This window comes from Seriola lalandi, unplaced genomic scaffold (genome assembly GCF_002814215.2).
Source record: "Seriola lalandi dorsalis isolate HSWRI2012SDOR001 ecotype SW California unplaced genomic scaffold, Sedor1 jcf7180002053976, whole genome shotgun sequence".
NCBI classification, from domain to species: domain Eukaryota; kingdom Metazoa; phylum Chordata; class Actinopteri; order Carangiformes; family Carangidae; genus Seriola; species Seriola lalandi.
In genome coordinates this window covers 121,107-140,770 of record NW_019524529.1, presented here as the reverse complement: position 1 = coordinate 140,770, position 19,664 = coordinate 121,107, and the positions used below count along the sequence as shown (strand labels likewise).

General features: G+C 40.3%; 3 protein-coding genes across 4 annotated transcripts in view; 2 read left to right on the top strand and 1 right to left on the bottom strand.

Annotated features, from left to right (window-relative positions):
- Positions 1-1,540: 1,540 nt before the first annotated feature.
- b3galt9 (beta-1,3-galactosyltransferase 9) lies at positions 1,541-2,756 on the bottom strand. Its single transcript, XM_023402689.2, has 2 exons — positions 2,751-2,756; positions 1,541-2,660 (listed from the first exon to the last, which is right to left on the bottom strand). Exons 1-2 carry the CDS (start codon positions 2,754-2,756, stop codon positions 1,566-1,568), a joined length of 1,101 nt encoding a protein of 366 aa, XP_023258457.1. The 3' UTR covers positions 1,541-1,565.
- Positions 2,757-3,458: 702 nt separating this feature from the next.
- psmd5 (proteasome 26S subunit, non-ATPase 5) lies at positions 3,459-8,279 on the top strand. Its single transcript, XM_023402658.2, has 10 exons — positions 3,459-3,661; positions 4,611-4,755; positions 4,839-4,952; positions 5,034-5,162; positions 5,509-5,618; positions 5,963-6,105; positions 6,648-6,839; positions 6,922-7,031; positions 7,103-7,243; positions 7,464-8,279. The coding sequence occupies exons 1-10, from the start codon at positions 3,489-3,491 to the stop codon at positions 7,719-7,721; spliced, it is 1,515 nt and encodes a 504-aa protein (XP_023258426.1). The 5' UTR covers positions 3,459-3,488; the 3' UTR covers positions 7,722-8,279.
- Positions 8,280-12,872: 4,593 nt separating this feature from the next.
- kcnt1a (potassium sodium-activated channel subfamily T member 1a) overlaps positions 12,873-19,664 on the top strand; it is a 31,145-nt gene continuing 24,353 nt past the window's right edge. Inside the window, exons 1-2 of one of the 2 annotated variants that reach the window (XM_023402669.2) lie at positions 12,873-13,348; positions 15,883-16,047. In XM_023402669.2, coding sequence (XP_023258437.1) covers positions 13,182-13,348; positions 15,883-16,047 — 332 coding nt within the window. In that variant the 5' untranslated portion in view covers positions 12,873-13,181. Of the gene's footprint in view, positions 13,349-13,574; positions 14,347-15,882; positions 16,048-19,664 lie in introns of those variants that run through there. The other variant, XM_087173015.1, reaches the window with a different exon arrangement.

The following is a 19,664-nucleotide window of genomic DNA, read 5'->3' as shown; positions in this document are numbered from 1 at the left end:
ATAAAATCTGGAAAGGTCCAGAAACATTCATGAAACTTGAACTGTCACTGTGTAAAAACTGTGAATGGGATTTCTATGGAGATAGATTTGTCTCAATGTTTTTTGTGTGAACAGATTGACAATTTGTGTGTAAATGTGTAATCTGTAAATATCTGCAGGATTGAGCGGTTCAGCAGATCCTTTCTCCCCACTGCCATCAGGCTGTATAACACCACAGCCAAAGCCTGTAGCTCATGACCTGGACCGTAAATCTAGACTGCATATACAGGTATGTGCGAGCCTCCACACCAATATCCACCCACACAGGTGTTATTAATTATTGTGCCTGATTAGACTTCCTCCCAGGACTGCGTGTGCATGCACAGATGTATATCTCCCTGACTCACCTACTTGTTATTTTAGCATGTGCCGTAAGAGCAAGAAAACATCTTTAGGCCTTTTTAAACCACACAATTGGAATTATCACAGCAGGAAAAACACATGTGCGATTAATAACATTAATGATATCTGCATCCCATTTAGTTTTGTGAAATCCAATACTGACATTTGTGCACCGAACAGCTAAGGAGCCCTCATCATTATCATTAGTTTCATCTGTGCTTCTCTGGAATGATGAATTAAAATGTCTGCCATGGTAAAACATTTATTATGAGTACATGGAGTCTATAACCTCACAAACCCTGAAACCGAAGAAGCTAAACAGAATTCACCCATCTGTGATTTTATCATTTACACCTGTGCTTTTTTCCCACTGAGACATGTCAAAATGTCTTCAAGGCATATTCCAATCATAACTTCACTTAAACTTCAGCGTGAGCAGAGGTTCAATCAGCCAGAATGACTCAAAGGACAACAAGATCCTGTGAAATCTGACCCCTCGAAGAATTAAAAAAAAAAAAAAAAGTACATTACTCATTCGTTAAGCAGGAAAGCACAGGTGAAATTACAAACATTGATGACAGCTCCTTTCTAGCTATTATTACAAAGCAATGCAGCAGTTAATAATGTTATCATTTACAGCTGTCTTTGAAAAAATCTAAGTGTTTGCTGTGATAAAGGTATATTTGGCTTTAATTTCACTTCACATTTTTATCTTTTTCTTCATGTCTGCCTCCTCTGCACTGGCTCTTGGAAAACATCAGTTTAAATATAAGATAAAGACAACATTATGTACATGGAAATAAACATAAGTGGATTTTGTTTTTGTGGAAAATCTGCAAAATTCACTCGAGAAAAAAGAATTAATGTTTCTACTGAATTAGAAGTCAACTTTGCACTGCACTCTTATTTACATAAACCTGGCCCCGTGGATACACAATGTACACACAAAACAAACAATGTATTACAATAATTCACTTTCTCATTATAGTGATCTGAGCTGTCACACCAAGACTCTGATCTGAAATTAACACAATTAAAGCAGACACTGCCACCCACATATGCACAAGGACAACAAACTTACACACACATTCCTTTTGTTTCTTTCAACCCAACTTCCTGTCAGTTTTTGTCTCTCTTGTACTTACAAACTAATCACACACACACTCCGTCAATTAACCATGCAATTAAGCTTGTCCCTGGGAGTTGAAGAAGGACAGTTTATCTAGGTATGTAAGGGCCTTGCAAGTCACCAGGCCGTAGTAGGTCTGTAACAGGGAGCATCTTCCACCCTTCTGTCCCAGGTCTGCCCACACTGTTTCTAGTTCATGGTTTGCCATTCCTGCTGAACTGAAGAGATAGCGGTAGCAGCAGGTGTTGTAGCGGATATGTTTCTCTCCTGAGAACCTAGCACTGTGGGTTGGTGACACACCAGCCCTCTGAGAACAAAGGCCCACAAAAACATCAGCTTTCACAGGTGCACGGACAGCTGCAGACGCTATGTACACTTTCCGGACCACATCTTGGGATAAAACATAAGCCGTTCCATCACAGTATTCAGGCAGGTACTTGTCAGGGTATAGAACTGGGGGCAGGTAGCCAGGACTATTGGGGTCTCTATCAGGTGAGTCTCTCTGAATCACCCTACCTAGATAAAGGTCCTCAGGGTGCCTGTGTAGCCCAAGCAGGTAGTCTCCGATGGCAGGGAGGTTGACAAACACAGAGTCCTTGGTCAGCAGAACAAAGCGTGCCAGAGGACAGAAGGTGATCACCCAGCGGAGTGCCAGTACAGTCCTCTCTGTCTGGCCACGGAGGGACGAGTCGGCCACAGCATGACCTTGAACCATGTCCCCAAAGCGGTCAAACTCTATCACGAGGGCGTCTTGTGCAGCAGAAGTCTTAGTTGATCCTAAGAAGAACAGTACCCTCACTGGGAAGCCTTCGACAAGTGTTTGGTTGGCCCATGATTTCCTGACTGCATCTCTTTGAGTGATATTACCTGGGGAGCTGAAAACTAGTGTAAGGAGGAAGAGGTCTGAGTTACTGCAGGCATCAGGGTTAGCGATGGGGTAGGCCTGGGACACATTCTCCCTGGCGTTGCTCAGATCTAGTTTCCTCGCTTTCTCTCTTACATCAACGACAGTGCCATCAGTGTAGACAGCAGGTGTGGGCTGCAGGAGGTACTCCTCGACAAAGTCAGCCCCAAACAACAAGGCATGGAAGAGGAGAACGTTGAAGAGAAGGAAACACCACTGGTGGGTACGCAGCTTGCACAGAGAGCACTGGGGTATGAGACAGAAAAGGGGGGATAATTAATTACTGCAGTCAATCTTAAATGAAAATTTATAAACTGCAAAGAATTTACACTGTACCTGCATGACATCTGCTTCACTAGCCTTGTTTCTCTGGGTATTTTAGCTGTAGGTGACCAGAGGACCTCCTGCTGCTCTGAGTTCTACAACAATACCAGCTAACGGACAGGGTTTCCACTTTCGTGAAACTCTATCTACAAGGTAACCCTGCACCCCAAGCCCCATGTTACAAGCCTCAAGCAGAGGAGTGTATCTTCCCTCATTCATACAATATTAATGATACCTAGAAGGAGTAGTTGGATCAGACCTCAAGGACATTAAGGATCCCCTCCAGACAAGTCTGAGACCTATAAAAATACTCACATATGAAAAATAAACTAGTTGTGTGTTAAACTCAGAGTCAAGTTTTTCCATCCACAGATAAAAATAATCCCCTCTGCACATATATCAGTAAGAAGCAGGACACTTTTTTTTTTTAATGGTGGGGGACTTTTCAGACAATACAACTTTCATCAAATGTATTCAGCTGTCAGTAATAGTTTACTTATAATGCAAATAAAAACAAAGTTTACATTACAGGATTTTAATGTCCCTTCCGTGTTAGGGCCCTGGGTACTTTGCTCCACTCTTGCTCTACGGACTCTATCTATTGGTTTTAGACTGAAGTGGTTCCTGAAGCCTCCCTCTCAGTCCAGCAGGTGGCGGTAACGCGCCATAACGTTGGATGTCAACCCTGAAAATTGCAGAAGAAGCTGAGGCGGATACTGGTGCCGGTAGTTTCCCCAAACATTGACAGACATGGCTGCTTCCATTGAGAGTCTACTGGAGGAAATCTCTGGTGTTGAAGACCCACTTGAAGAGCTACAGAGTTTAAAAACAGCTTTATTATCGATACCTGTCAGCGCTTTGAGAGACTCAGTGAGCGGGCAGCGATTCGACGTGATATTCTCCCTGTTAAACTCAAATCAGAGGTTGGTTTAGCACAGTGCGTCTTGTTTACACTGTTAAACAAACTGTTTGGGTGTTATCTGCTGAGTCTTGTGACTGACAGGATTCAGGATGTATTATTAGTGTCACTAAGTTAGTGTACCAGTAGGTTAAGTTGTGTTTGCTCAAGAGAAAACGCTGCATCTGACCTGTGCTAGTTAGTCGTTAGCAAGCTAACCGGCTACAATGCTACAAAGAATATACAGTGCAGTACAGGCGTGAAGTGACTAATTTCCGTCATATAGCCCTTTACTCCTGATACTTAGATTTACAACGAAATGTCTGAAAGTTACATGAGTGACTTCCATATTTCAGGTGTTTTTAGGGGTGTGCATTGTTGCCCCTTTTTTGACACGGTGCAGATGCAGGGGGTCCAATATGGACATGAACATCATCCTCTAGGTAGAGCTGAAAGTTAGCACTGAAGCTACAGAGTCACAGTTAGTTTCAGGTTGTGTGTGTGTGCCGGAGTGTGGAGCTAACCAATAAAAATATGTCACTTTCCAAACAGTCACAGTACAGATTTACCTTTTCACAACGAATTAAATTCCTTATTATTTTTTAATGGTTAAGTAATTAACTCGAAGCTTTGGCGGTCAGACAAAACAAGCAATTTGAAAATGTCAGCTAGGGTTGCAATGAGTGATTATTTCCATTATTGAATAATCTGACAAGTATTTTCTTTACCAATTGTTTTGTCTATAAAATGTCTATAAAAGCTAAAAACAGCAAATGTTTGGCATTATTACTGAAAAAGTGACACAAAATCATTGTTATCGAAGGGCTTATCACTGCAGATCTAATGTCAACTTGCTCCGAGCAATTATGAAAGTATATTTTCTAACATATGTAGACCAAATTGATTAATTGAGAAAAGAATTGGTAGACTAATCACTATGAATAAAAAGTGACTAATGTGAGCTGCATTCACAGGGCGCAGGTGGAGCTGTGTGTGGACATCCTTGAACGCATCTTAATGGCCCTCAGCCCTGAGCACCTGGCCCAGAACTACAGAGTGGAGCTGCAAGCTGGTCTGAACCATCCTAATGAAACTGTTATGATACTGGCCTTGACACAGGTAGGCTGCTCACAAACACACACACAAACACGGAAAGTTGCCCATAAAGCATTGACAAGGGTATTTCTGTTTTTCTCTGGCAGATTGGCAGAATGGTGGAACACCCCGATGCTGTCACTGAAATCCTCAACAACCACGACATTCTTCGAGCGGTGATCCAGTGCATCGCAGCGGAGAAAATGGCTGTGGCAAAACAGGTGATGACTGCGGCACTGAAATTTCCTGCATGAGATTTTTAATGAATCTACAGTGGGTGCAGTAACTGTTTTATTTCTTAGGCCATTCAGTCCCTGTCTAAACTGAGTCACTCCAAGCCTGGATTAGACAAATTGTTCCAGAGCGACTTGCTGAAAGCCATGAAGGATGTGATGGCCACAAGTGACATTGTCAGATACAGAATATATGAGGTATGTTCAAATGTGTGTTGCCTTGTGACTGATGATACATAAGTGTCCACTTTTTTATATGACATAGTTTTTTAAATTACATTTATTTTTGATGGAATCAGTAGAAGGTATGACTAATCAGCACAAGAAATCATGCCAGAACGTGGGCAATGTTGATTGAAGTTTTAATGTATGACAGATGAGCTTGTAGGCATGCACATGGACACAGTTGGGTGACTGCTGAACTTTAAGTTAGTTTTTTTTCACCGTTTTCATAAAATTGTCCGACAGTCATTCAGTAGGCTCTGTAAACAGCTGGAAGATTGCAAACACTACATTGCTGACTTGCTTTTCTTGCTGCTTGCAGCTGGTGGTGGAAATCTCGTCTGTTTCCCCCATTTCTCTCGGTTACTGTGCCAACAGCAGCCTCATTTCTCAGCTCATCGGTGAACTCACAGGAGATGATGTTTTGACCAGGTAATAAGATGAATCATACTTACATTAATCATACAGGGTCATAAATTGAAATAGTCTGCGAAAGCATACAATGTAGCAGCTGCAGTTAGGTTTGTCAACCTCTTGGACAAGATAAAGCTCCCCAAAGACCCATTTAACAGGGAGAAAAATGGAAGAAATCTCAGTAAGAGCAGCAGAAGAAAGATCCCTCTTCCAGGATGGAGAAACATGCAACAGATGTGTGTACTGAATAGAGTAACATAGTAGATTTACAGTATGGACGATCAGGATGACAATATTATAGATAGACTGCAAACATTTATGAAGGACATGATTCAGGAAATGTTTTTAATCTTTTTCACTAGGGCCACAGCTATAGAGATGGTGACCTCTCTAGCCCACAGTCAGCATGGCCGGCAGTATTTGTCCCAGCAGGGTATCATGGACAAGATCTCCAACATGATCAGAGGAGCAGATACGGACCCTTTCTCCTCCCTCTACCTGCCTGGTGAGTCAGTTTAGAAAAGTGTTTCAAGAAAGCTCATCCAATACATCCAAATTCCTTCGGCTACGCTCAGCAGAGTCCACTGTTATTGGTTCCTCTTGTTTGTTTTTTTATTTGTTTTTATATGCTAAATCGTAAATAGATGTGTAGTATCATTGTATTTTCTTCAATCCTTTTTGTCAGTTGATGCAAACCAGCTGACAAACAATCTGTTAGCTCAGTTAATTCTTATCCATAAAACAGAAACTGTTTGCATGGCTCGATATCAATAATGGTAAATGAGAAAATGTGTTTTTATGTGTCATCTGGATCAATTGACTTTATAAACTGCTTTTATGTCATTCTAAAGACGTGTCTCTCCTGTGATCAGCTGCATCATAACAGAAAAAGCTGCCACTTTTGGACACTATTCTCTTTGTGATCTGGCAGTCCAGGCTACATGTGACTCAATCATGAAAACATGCTGAAGTTTAGTTGAAGTATTAATTGTTTAAGTCATTCAGTGCTGCATTATTCAGCATTGTATGCAAATATCTCTCCTGTAGGTTTAGTGAAGTTCTTCGGGAACCTGGCCATTATGGACAGCCCACAGCAGGTTTGTGAAACGTACCCAGCCTTCCAGAACAAGGTGTTTGAGATGGCTCTGGACCCGGACCCTGTGATGATTGGGGTGGCTCTGGACACTTTGGGCTTACTTGGATCTACTGTGGAGGGAAAGCAGGTTCTGCAGAAAACAGGTTCGTTGTGTTTCTTATTTTTCTTAAGGTGTTATAGCTGATGTCTTGGGATGTTTGTGTCTAATTCTTTGTGTGTCCTCAGGAGAAAAGTTCAAGGCCGTGTTGTCAAGAATGAGCCAACTCGCCAGCTCTGGAGCTACGGAGCTCAGAGTGCGCAGCTTGGATGCCATATCACAGCTTCTTGGTCTAGAGGTATGTGTGTGCGACATAAGTGTTTTTTGTGTCTTTAAATGAATTATGAATCTATGATGCTTTTATTGCAGTCAGAGCAGCAGACAGAAGATCTTTTGGCCCTGACAGAGTCCTGGTTCCACGTTTTGTCTAAACAGCCCATGGACATGATTCGTGACATCAGCACTCAGCCGTTCCCAGAGCTGCATTGTGGGGCTCTGCGGATATTCACTGTGAGTGCTGAGCTGAATCTAGCTACCATAATTTCCTGTTTGTGTTACGGAGTGATTCCCTCTAAAACAAGAAGGGAGCTGTTGATATTGAAAGATTTTGTCTAGTTTTATTTATGCTTTGTATATTTACACAAAAGCTCATTGCTATCACCATTGCTCTGGTAATACTTGTGTCTTCATTGGTGGATATACTGAATCTCCGTGTGTATGTGTGTTCCAGGCCATTGCCACTCAGCCATGGGGTCAGAAGTTAATGATCAGAAATCCCGGATTCATGGAGTTCATTTTGGATCGTTCAACGGGTCAGACTAAGGAGGCCAAAGATGCTAAGTTTGAACTGGTGGGATCACTTTTGTCTTCATCAACATCTGCCGAGATACTGGGCAGCCAGAATTACATCCGTCTGAAAACTTACCTCAGAGAGGGACCTTACTATGTTTCAGCCGTGGCCTCAGTTAGCACAGAAGGAGCAGACTGATTCAAACGCACTCAGATACACTTCATGGGTTTCTAGGTAATTTTCTTAAGTAACGGGTAAGTGCTGAACTAATCTTAAGTGTGGGTTAATATATTATACTCTGCTATAATAAACTCATTCTCTGGTGAATACAAAAAACCTTTTAACAAAAAAGGACATGGTGTTAACTTGTTCAGTTGATTTAAACTTCATCACCTTTTCAGCATAAATCAACATATTATCTTATGAATGTTCAACAGTAAACAACTCAACTGCATCAAGAAACATTTAACTTGTAAAGGAATCTTGAAGTACTTTGGAAGTACTGTGTCTCAGTTTGAGTTTAGAGATTGTAACTTTTGTAACAGAAAGCCTGTGATACAAACTTGGGGAGTGAAGTTTGGAGGATTTGGGTAATTCAACAGCAGAGAGGTTCTAATGAAAGATGCCATTGAGCTGCATTTTGGAAAATGTTGAATCAAGTGTTTTTGGAGTTTGACACACATTAGAGACTAAAAGCGAGGATATCCCGAATTGTGATGCTTGATTTTGACTATTAAAAAAAAAAATCTGTCTCTTGAGAGTCTTCAAACTATATGAATATGCAACACTGAATTGCTAGAGTATCACCTTTTAACAGAAAAAATGATTGCAACACTTTTGAAACAAGACGACTCTCCATAATGGACAAGTCCTAAACATCCACACACAAATGCAATAAACTTGGTGTCATTATGCTGGCAGCAGAGGAATGGTATGTTAACACGTTTAGTTTATGTGACCAACCAATTGAGCAAGGAGCCTTACACAATGTAAAATGTTACCATCCAGTGTTCACCATCCAGGCACTAAAACAGACAAATACACATCATCGTACACTGTAGCTTTCAAACAAAACTGGCCTCGGACCAAAAACATCATTAATCAAACCACTGCTCTGCACATTCCTCAGACACTGATTTAATGTTTTGTGTCAAAAATAGTTTTGTTTAGTAAATAGAATGAATTTCTTTTATTAAAGCGGATTCAGTCTCACAGAGGATGTGTTGTGCTTACTTTTAATTTTTTGCACAAAGGTTGCAGCAAAATATTACACCCAGTGGTTTTAAAACAGCAATTTAAGTTTTTGGGTTTTTTTTTTTTTTTTTGTATCTAATGAGATGACCATTAAAATGTCATGATTTTGGAGGGAACAGCAGAAATCTCTATTTCTGCTTGGCAGCTACAGTTTATGTATTTAATTTAAAAGCCTATTTGTTTGTACTGCATTAAAGTTTTAAGTGTTTTATAGGTTTTCATTCTCCCAGTCCATGGTGAATTAAACCACACATTTAGGCAAATCCTATTTGTGTGGTTGATCCTATCCAATTTGAGATTCAGTTGGTGTTCTGTTCATTCTCCACTAGAGGGCAACAGTTCAACTCTGCCTCCCTCAGACAATGGTTCTACACATCTATGAGTACAGCCATGGTCTATCAGCGGTCAGTCTTAAAATCCAGGCCCTTTAATCAGTGATAATACCACACTGAAATATCAGAAAAAATATACTATAAGTATCAAATGGCTCCTGATTGATATATTTTTATATTTGACATTTATGGATTGATAATACTTATGCATCAGTACAGTAGCTGCTCAAGATGGAACTAGTTTTAACTGCCTTGTATATAGTAGGTTATTTTAGTCCAGTGGTTCCCAACCTAAATGTTGATTAAAGGGATAGAAAGAAAAAAAAGTTTTTCGTCACAATTTTGTTTTAAGTTTTTGGACTTTTCTCTCGTCTATTTGGGCCCTGAAGAGGGGAAATCACTTTTGGTTGACCTGCTCAGAACTCAAAAGACACGTGAAACATGACAAGGGGCCAAAATTATACACTGCTCATCTGTAAGGGGCCCCAAGCCAAAAACGATTGGGAACCAGGGCTTTAATCTGGAACAACACATTGCATTTTATAAGGTTTTAAGTGTCAATTCTTAATCCGAAAAGTAACGACAGCTGTTGAATGAATATAAAAGCTAAAAATGGAAAATACTTAAGTGCAAGTACTCAAAATTGCACTTAGATATGAGTTATAGTGCACTACAAGCACACATTATATACATGTCAAAGTCATTATTACATCAAACAGAATGTCATGCTTTGCTATCTTGTTTTTGCAATATTTTTTACATTGAATAAACCTTACATAATTACCTGTGACACTGAAATGATACTACAGGTAAGTGCAATAGTGTCAGAAACTTTGATCAATAAAATGAATGAAAACAAAATAAATTAATTATAAGGAAAAATGACTAATGCAAGGAAGAAAATCGTACCCAAAAAGCACTGTGACAAGTGATGTTTTGTGTGTATTTCATTGCCATTTTCCTTTGGCCTCTGTTTGGTATTTTCTTTGTACAGCTTCAAGCTGTCCATTGATGTGCAGTGGACGGGTCGAGCTCCGAGGGGGCAGCACAGTGGCTCACAGACACCAGATGGAGACATGGCACAGAGGAAAGGTCTGACTAACTATACTCTACTGAATGGAGCGACAAGGCTTATGTAAGATTTTGTACAAACAAGTTGAAGCCCTTGCAACACTAAATGCTCAAGATAGTACAGACAGTGACACTTATCCTCCTCCCTGTCACATCACAGCATCCAAACACACACAGCTGAGTGTGTGCTGCAGGAGTAAACATCTCTATCTGTGAGTGAAGTGCCACATGGGCTCAATTAAAATTTCAAAAGCTATGTCAAATTTTAAAATGCTTCAATTCTCACCCCTCCATGTGACTCCTATATGTTTTCTTCATAACTACAGCCTAATGTACTGTACATGTGACATGTTGAAATGGATCCTAATGTGGATCTATAAGAAAATTACACCTTTAATCTGCTGACACAGCCAAACCTCCTCTCACAGCACATCTACCCCGATGGGATAATCTCACAGATGTGACTTCTCTCGTCTCCAGCAGTAAAAAGACTTCCCACACTAGTCAGAACGGCTGACTCAATCCAAACATCCATCACAAGCTTAAAACTGTTCAACAACCTCCTGTCACTGTCTCCCCAGTGAATTATATCACCTCTCCCACGTCTCCTTCGTACTTGCTCCAGCTTGCGTCATCAAATAAGCAAAGAAATTAATAATAATATTAAAAAGAAAAACATCCAGTCTGTCAATCTTTTCTCTTTACACTTTATTTTCTGGCACTTGTGTGAGAATAGTGGAAGTCATTTGGCTTCTCATCCTTATCTTTTATTCTTATCTCTTATAATTTTTATCTGTAAGTGTCAGTGGCCTCCTCCAGAAGGATAAAATTACAATACAGACTGAAAGCTATCTCATGTTTTTTTAAACCCAGTTTTTGTGTGTGTGTGTGTGTGTGTGTGTGTGTTTGTGTGTGTGTGTGTGTGTGTGTATGTATATATATATATATATAATCATATTCACCTGTTATTTATGCAGATCTATTTTTACCAACGTCAGGATGTGCTGCGATCATCCTTTTTCTGGTACTACACTAAAATATGAACTGTAAGCATTACCTCTTATCCCTAGAGCGCCATGTTAATCCTGTGATGCTGCTAACCTCTGTTCCTTCCCCTGCCGCCTGTCAGAAAGTGAGGGGCTCCTCTGGGATAAACTCTGTGTGAAAGTTGGGGTGATGTGTAGCTTGAGCTCAGCACTCCAGAGAAACACTGATGGCAGGCGCTAGGTGGAGGGAAATGTGCGATTTTCAGATTTTTATTTGAATGATGACTCACACTGTCATGGTCAAGCCAGTGTATATCTCATCATCCTGATCTGCACATAAAGTATCATATAACTGTGACGTCTGGGAATAGCTTGTTTATTTATCAGGATGTCCATCACGTACTTTGAGGTGGGCAGATATAAAGATTCCTGAAGAGCCCAATGTACATATATGTATCTATATATATGTATATAAAGACTCCTTTGGCCTTTATTATTTAAAAATAGATTCATAAAAATGCATCTGTGTCTTTCATAATCAGACATTCTGTTATGTAAATTAAATATTTTCTAATATTTCTTTTGAAATTGTGGCTTCGTACATTGTAATTTGTCATGTCATCATCTTGTTGTTGCTGTCAGTCTCTAATCCATTTAACAGCCACTGTTCAGATCCACACACAGCATAAAAATAACACATAGTAGAAAGTAAAAACAAAAACACATTGCTCTCCTCCAAAAACAAACAAATAAAAAAAGACTGATTTTATTAGAAGAAATGCGGCATTTATCAAAGGCTGTTTCTCTTGTAGATATTGCAGTGTTTGTAGCATTACTGTGAGAACAAATTTAATTTCAGAGGAAGAGAGAGGAAGATTTTTCAAATAAAGTCATGCCTAACCTGCCATACTAAAAACATCATATATTTGTCACAGTGCTCGTGCCCCAAAGTCTAGGAAGAACATCATCATAAAGAACAGCGGATCATAAATCAGTCAGCAGACCAGCAGATATTACCTCTCCTGTTGCTCCTCGTTTCAGAGAAAGCAGCTGTTCCGTTTCCCATCATGAGTATGATGGTAAAGATCTGATCCAACCACATACAGAGGTGAAGTATTTCTACTTTTACTGAATACTTGTTACGCAACTGATTATATTGATCCGAAGTATTCTTCATATATTCTCACCGTCTAGCTATAATTTACTTTGTCCTAATTGTAAATTACTGTAAATTTACTATGTTGCTCTGTTCTGTTCAGATGACATCTGTTGCATATATGTCCGTCCTGGAAGACGGCTCCTCTCCTGTGGCTCTCCCTGAGGTTTGTTCCATTTTGTCCTCATTAGAGGGTTTTTTGGGAGGGGGAGTTTTTCCTTGTTTGATTCTAGGGTGTAAGGACAGAGGGTGTTGTATGCTGTACTGATTGAATAGATTGGGATATATAGATAAAATTGACTTGTATGATTTAAATAAGATGGACTCAACATCACCATACCCAATAGCCCTTCTTGTGTTTATTCATCATGTGGTTTCTACACATTAAACCTCATATTTTGATGATGGAGAGGTGAGGAGCCTCCAACAGATGGTGCTAATCTCACTCTCCTCATCAACAGTTGGGTGATAATTCAACAGTTATGTCATTAGGTGTACCCGTTACCTCAGGAAAGAAAGCTGTCACCACCATTATGTTCACTGCTGCAGACCTCTCCTCTGCATCTCTCCTCATCACTTTAAGCTTGATTTCTTTCCGCCAGCCAAATGATTGCGTTTGCATCTTTCAGTTTGTCTATTTAAAGAGTTCATGAGGCAGTTGTCACTTTGCTCCCAGCCTCTTTTCTGCGTAGGCTGACAAGAAAAAACAAACTCTTTCAAACCTCCGAGATGCACCTGAGTAGGTGAGGGGGGCATTGGCACAGGGAGGAATCACCCGGGCTTTTTTTTTCGTTTTTCTTTTAAAGAAAGCGCGTCTTTCTCTGCGAGAGTTCGCTCCTTTTTGGCAGATCTCCCTCCGATGCAATTAACCCAGGAAGGCGACTTTGTCAAGGGGGACTCAACGCCGACCACCGCAGCTCTCCAGTCCGACGGCAGCGTCGGATCTCCGGCCAAAATGTGCAGTGAATGTTACGTGAATCAGTCATTTGTCAACGATGATGGGACCGTGAACGAGCACAAGCCACGGTAAGAGAGGAAAGGAACAAGTCAGGAGGAAAACTTCAGGCTTCGTATGTGGAGATCAGTCAAGTTAGTGCTTTTGATTGTTGCGCCTCGCATTTCTCAAAGTTCTCCTGCGCATAAACATGATTTGTAGCTGAGGAATTTGTTGAATAGAGACTGTGACACGGGGACAAATTTCATGAAATGTGAATTTTCTTTTTTTCAATTAAGGGCAGTGCGTGAATCCATCCACCCAAACACTGTGTGCTCATCCGCTCCTGTCACACTGTTGTGTGTTCAGCTGCTCAGCTTGCTCTCTGTCTCAGTTGTCAGTGTTACAGCCCGGACATCACTGGAAACATGATGTGCATGCTGTGAGACTAGCACAGATAATAAGCACATAGAATAATCTTCTAATGCTGGGCTCTGCACCTGTGTGTCTTCTTTGGAACATTTGTGTTACTTTTCAATGGAAATGTAGTCTACACTGAAAAGTCTCAAAGAAGACATAAATGACACGAGCTCAACAAGAAACAACCATCAAAACCTCTCAACATGTTTTTCTCTGTTCTGTTCCCTGGATGCTTCTAATGACCTGGAAGTGCCAGCATGTTTTATGAAATCTGAGTGGTTCTCTTTGCCACTGGGTTTTGTTTGGTTAAGTTCGACAGAACCGCATGGGAAATATACCCTTCATCTATTATGCAATAATGATTACAAGCTTAATGGAGGACTATAGCAAACAGGCAGAGGTGGAGAGATAAAGGGAGGGTGAAAGAAGGAGTAAAGAGACGATTTGGGGTTTTTCCACACACTGTTTTGTGGATGATGTGCTTTGCCTCTTTGTAGATTGTGTAAGTTTTTCTGCTTTGGAAGGGACTAAAAAACTGCACCCGTCTTCACACCAAACCACTTACACTTCATTTGAATCAATCCATTTACTCAGATCTGGGGTTTTTAACTCATCTCATTCCTTCACCTCCAAGTTCGTCTTCACACACGTTCTTCTCCTTGGGTCAAAGGTAACATCCCACTATATTGTACTCTTCCTTTTGCATGTTACTCAGGCTCTTGGACTGTGATTGAATAAGGTGTGAACAGGAGAGGTGACTCAACAGCTGCAGGCCTTCAGAAAAAAACAACATAACAGCAGAGACCGTGCTCCTCTTGCAGCCTCTTGCAGCTAAAAAGACATTTCTATTTCACTGTTTTTTATGGTCTCATATCAAGATGAATCTGAGTTATGGATCTATGATTATTACACAATGTGTGCCTCAAGCTGACTGATTGCATGCGTTGAAACCAGTGGTGGAATTAGTACTCAGATCCTTTACTTAAGTAAAAGTACCAATACAACAAAATATCCCATTACAAGTAAATGTCCTGCATTAAAAATCACACTTAACTCAAATAGAACAAAATGTACCTAAAAGTATCAAAGGGCAGAAAATGGGTCGTTAATATTGATGAATCTTCATGTAAGCAGCATTTTACTGTCGTAGCTTGTTGAGGTGGATTTAGTTTTAACTCCCTTTGATACAGTTAGTTTAGTCCATTGTTTCCCAATCTCAGGGGTTTGGCTACCTCCAAAAGGTCACAAGACAAATCTGAGAGGAGAGAGAGAAAGAACAAAGTTCTACTTCATCATTTTGTGTTCATTTATCAGACCTTTCTCTAATCTTTGCTGTTTTTTGGGCCTCAAACTCTTATTAGAATGAAATCATGTGAAAGGTTTATAGGGGAAATGTCTCTTTGGTTAAAAGCCTAAGAACTTAAAGAAATGTGACGAGGGGTCCGAACTATGTAATGGAGTAAAAAGTACAGTATATATTTTTTACTTTACTTTAAATTCACAAGGTTTCCAACACTGGTTGAAACCTTCCCACACCCAAATGAATGAATACAGAGTTAGTCTAAAAGACAAACGGTGTGCTTGTGTTAATAAAGTTAATACCATAGAGTGCTGTCGTGGACTATAAGAAACAGGGTTAGGACTTCTATTATTTGAACTGTACATTAGCAAATAGACTAGACTTCATGTAAACATCTGCTTCTGCTTGTTGATATTATGCTTGAAATGGAAACAAATGAACGCTTTCAGCCACAGTAGCTGCATTTAACTGCAACTGCTCCGGGATAGGAAAGTAGTTGTTAGTTGTAGTAGTTATTGTGCATGGTGTTTTAGATGAACATATGTTGGCTGGTTCTGCTTTTCATTGTCTGTATGAATTCAGGGTGCAGTTTGAACATTTCATATTACAGAACAAGCTGCAAACATGTTAATAACAAGACCAGTCACCAAAGCTCAGGGCAGAGAATTCGGACTTGGCTGAAATACAATATATTAAGTTTGCTTTTTTCTTTCCTATTTGTCTGTCTGCATACCGGTGTCAATCCTCCACCTGTACTTCTCCATCCCATGTTTTCTTTCCTTGCTTCCTCTCCTTCTCCCTTTCACCATTGCCTGTTCATCCAACTCCCTTTACCTTTGCACTTTTGTTCTTCTTCTCCCTTCATGTCCATGCTGCTTGTTTACTTTTCTCCTCTCCCTCCTCCAGCTCCGCTCCAGCGCCACTGCAGACCAACAGCAACAGCAGCGGAGTTATCTTAGACATCTCCAACCTAAAGATGGAGCAGCAGGAGACTGAGGTTCCTCCGCTGCCACCACGCTTCCGCTTCAGAGACCTGCTGCTCGGGGACCAGAGCTTCCAGAATGATGACAGGTTGGAAACTTTGCATAAACTCATAAGAAGCTGTTTTGTTTGTTTTTTTGGGGGACAGGCCAAAAGTTACAAAACATATACCAGATTTTGACTGTTAGATATATAGACAGGTGACAAACTAAAGGAAAAACCTGAAAAATTAAACAAAGACATGACAATGCCCCCATCCAGAGGGCAAGGGGTCACCGAGTGGTTTGATGAGTATGACGATGTGAATCACATACTATGGCCTTCACAGTCACCAGATCTCAACCCAACTGAACACCTATGGGACATTTTGGACCGACATGTTAAACAGCCCCCTCCTCCACCACCAAGTCCAGAGACCTGTAGAATCAATGCCAAGGAGCATTGAAGGTGCTCTGGTGGCACGTGGTGGCCCAACACCTTACTCAGACACATCAGGTTCAGGTTTTCCCTTTAATTTGTCAGCTGTTGTTACTTTTAGCTGTTTCAACTTCTCCACTCGCTTGCAAACTACTTTTCTTGCACTCTCAACATGTATTGTTCAGGTGTTACGGGTGACTTAGTGGATATTGTGGACTTTGTGTTTGTTTTTTTCAAATTTCTTGAGCTACTCCACAATCTTTCCACATACCTCCCAGCAACTTCAAAAGTATCCCCTGGAGTTCAAATGTCCCTGGTTGGGAATCCTTTTATTAGTTGATTGACAGAAATCTAATCAACAACTATTTTAATACATGATTAATTGTTAATTAAGTTATTAATTTTTTGCTAATGCCAAAAGTTCACTTCTTCCATCCTGACAAATGTGAATGTTTTCTAGTTTTCTTCACCTTATATGATAGTACCCTGATTATATTTGGGTTTGCGACTGCAAGACAAAATAAGCCATGTGGAGATGTTGTATGGACCAAAACCATGAATCATGGTTAAGAATCTGCAGATTATTTGCAGCTCTGAAACACTTCATGAAATTGATTTGTAAATTCAAAAATGACAAAATTGCAAATACAAAAAGGACCGTATAGTCTGTAATCTTATTAGTCAATTAGTATTTGTCAACCAAACCTCTTTATACATCTGTTAAATCATGTTCATCCTGCTTTATTTCAAGGAGCAGCAGCTGTCATTTGCTATCAGAGTTTTTCATAGTATTTCCACTGGAAAATGAAGAAAGATACTTTATTTTGACGAGATTATTTGATCTCATTACAGATCTGTTTGTTGTCTCATGTTGCTTTCACCCATCAAAATTGCTGAGTGTCATACCAATTTTTTACCAGCTGACAAATGCAATTAATTTGCATTCAACCCCACTTGACCCACTTTTGTGGCCGTGTTAGTAGTTGTTATATCAAAGTTGTTGTGTATGAAGTGTTTAGCTTGTCTGCCCCCTGCAGTCTTAGCATATACACAAGTACAGTTTGAGTGCAGTGTTCTTCAACCCTGTTATATGGTGTAAGTGTGCTTTGGCCATGTATACATCCATGGCTTTGGCTTTTGTTGCCTTGAAAGAGAAAATGAAGCCAGGAACGTGGCAGTTTTGGGTGCTGTCCATGGTGCTGAAAATAGATGGAGCTTCTGAAGCACTTTGCTTTTGTGGAGATATGTAATAGGCTATAGATGTATGTCTCTGCCTTTTCCTAAGAATCAATGTGAAGCTTGAAAAAGTTTGACTGGAAACATGTTTTTCATTAACAACACTGTGACCTAATTTACAATCAGAATTTAAAATGAGACCCATCAGTCTCTCTTTTGTCTATCTTTCTTGATCCACTTTATCCTCTTTTCCCCTCAGCTCTGCTGCTGCCTCTGAGATTGACAAAAGACAAGATCTGTCGCAGTCTTCTCTTTTTCTGAGATCTGACTCTTTTGTTTTTGTCCTGTAGGATCTGAAACATTCCCACAGCAGGGATTTCAATAGCTCCTGCTTCTTAATTTGAAAAATAAAAACATGTGCATAAGTTTTGAAGAGCACTGAATTTAGAGCAGTTAGTTATGCACTCATATTTCTTAAAGATATTTATTCAGTATATAATCTTGGGTCCTGCCAGATGGACCTCAGGAGAGTGGTGATCAAATATAATTTTAGATGTGATTACAGGAGCAGGAAACCTTTGAGACTGCAGTGCTGTTTGTAATATTTGACGTATCTATTTGGCAAGGAGAGGCAACAAGCTTTGCCAATGCTCTCAGTCAAAGGTGACCTTTCCCCAGCTGTCCTTGCAACAACCACTGTTTTCTCCTTGATAAAGCTGCCTATGTTTTCAGCTTGTCAGTTTCATTTTTCTGTTCTCTCCCTGCAAATAAACGAGTCTTCTGTCCCCAGGAGATAGTGTTGTTGGAGGTGACTGATGCCACAGGTTAGATTTTCTCTGGTCAGCCTCTTGTGTTTGTGTTCAACAGCTGTCTGTGAACTCCCAAATGTTACTGGTCACATCTGCCCAGGATCATCCATTACTCAAAGGTTCCTTTCTCGAAGGCAGACAAATGCATATGAACACGACACAAAATATCTGCCTGAATTTCTCATCTGGTGAATCATGTGCTGCAGTCTTTCTCTCAGGGCCACTCCCTCATTTGTACAACCTCTTTTTTTTCTTCCTCACATCTAATCATCTGCCTGCAATTCCACTCTATTCCTTTCACTTTACTGTCCCACATTTCAAATACATACCTTCATTATGCCATTTAAGTGACGTCTTTACGAGCTAAACTTTGCAGTATATAAATGCAGAATGTGGAAATGAAAATGTCAGATTTTGACAGGCAGGAGTTATGGTAATGGTCTTCACATGCGACTCGGAAAGCCACATTGAGTGGCTGCACCAGTGTGGGCGAAAGGGGTTCAAGTGGACTGGCCTCTTCTGGTATTTTCAAACACACTGACTCATAGAGGGGGTCATCTATAAATTACTACTTCAGACTGTTCAAATTTAGAGAAGACAAAAAGGTGGGAGGAATAGGATGGAGACAGAAGCGGAGCAGTGCCTCCCACATTGTTCTCGACTTTCTTTTTTTCTACTCAAATGCAAAGGAAAAAGCATCTGTCGTTCGGTTACTGTCGTCAAAACCTCCACATCAGCAGAGAGCTGACAGAGGAGCAAAACAGAAAGACCCGGCTTTGTAGGCTTAGTCAGATGACACATTTGAATCCCTTTTAAGAAGCAGATAATGCTGACATGATGTTTGCTTGATGCCACCTTCAAAAATAAAGGACAAATTAGTGTTTATCTGCAGGCAGATCCATTCTATCATTCCTTCAGTGTGTCACAGTGAATGTTTACAGCTTTGTCAGGAGCTGCAGTGCTGCTGGAGAAAACCATAACCAGTTAGGGTTATTCCTGTCATAGCAATGTTGCTGTGGCAACAGGCCCGCGCACAAAAGAGAAGGAGAGAGGGAGAGGGGGAATATAGAGATAGATTGTATACATTTCAAAAAATAATCCAATAAGCGCTGCTTTCTTCAAAATAAATGATTAATCAAACAACAATTTGTCTCTGATTTTTTATTTTGTTTTATAGCATCGTGTTCTAATGAGCGTGTTTAGATTTTTTTTTTTCTTACAAAGCTTGAAAATAATTCATCTTCCGACAAAACACGGTAGGAGCTGTGTTTATTCAGAGCTGCGGGGACGCGCGTTGGTCAAGAA

Coding starts and splice junctions, on each gene's coding strand:
- psmd5 (XM_023402658.2), top strand. CDS start 3,489: ATGGCTGCTTCCATTGAGAGTCTACTGGAGGAAATCTCTGGTGTTGAA. Junction 3,662..4,610: donor CTGTTAAACTCAAATCAGAG/GTTGGTTTAGCA, acceptor CTGCATTCACAG/GGCGCAGGTGGAGCTGTGTG. Junction 7,032..7,102: donor CACAGCTTCTTGGTCTAGAG/GTATGTGTGTGC, acceptor CTTTTATTGCAG/TCAGAGCAGCAGACAGAAGA.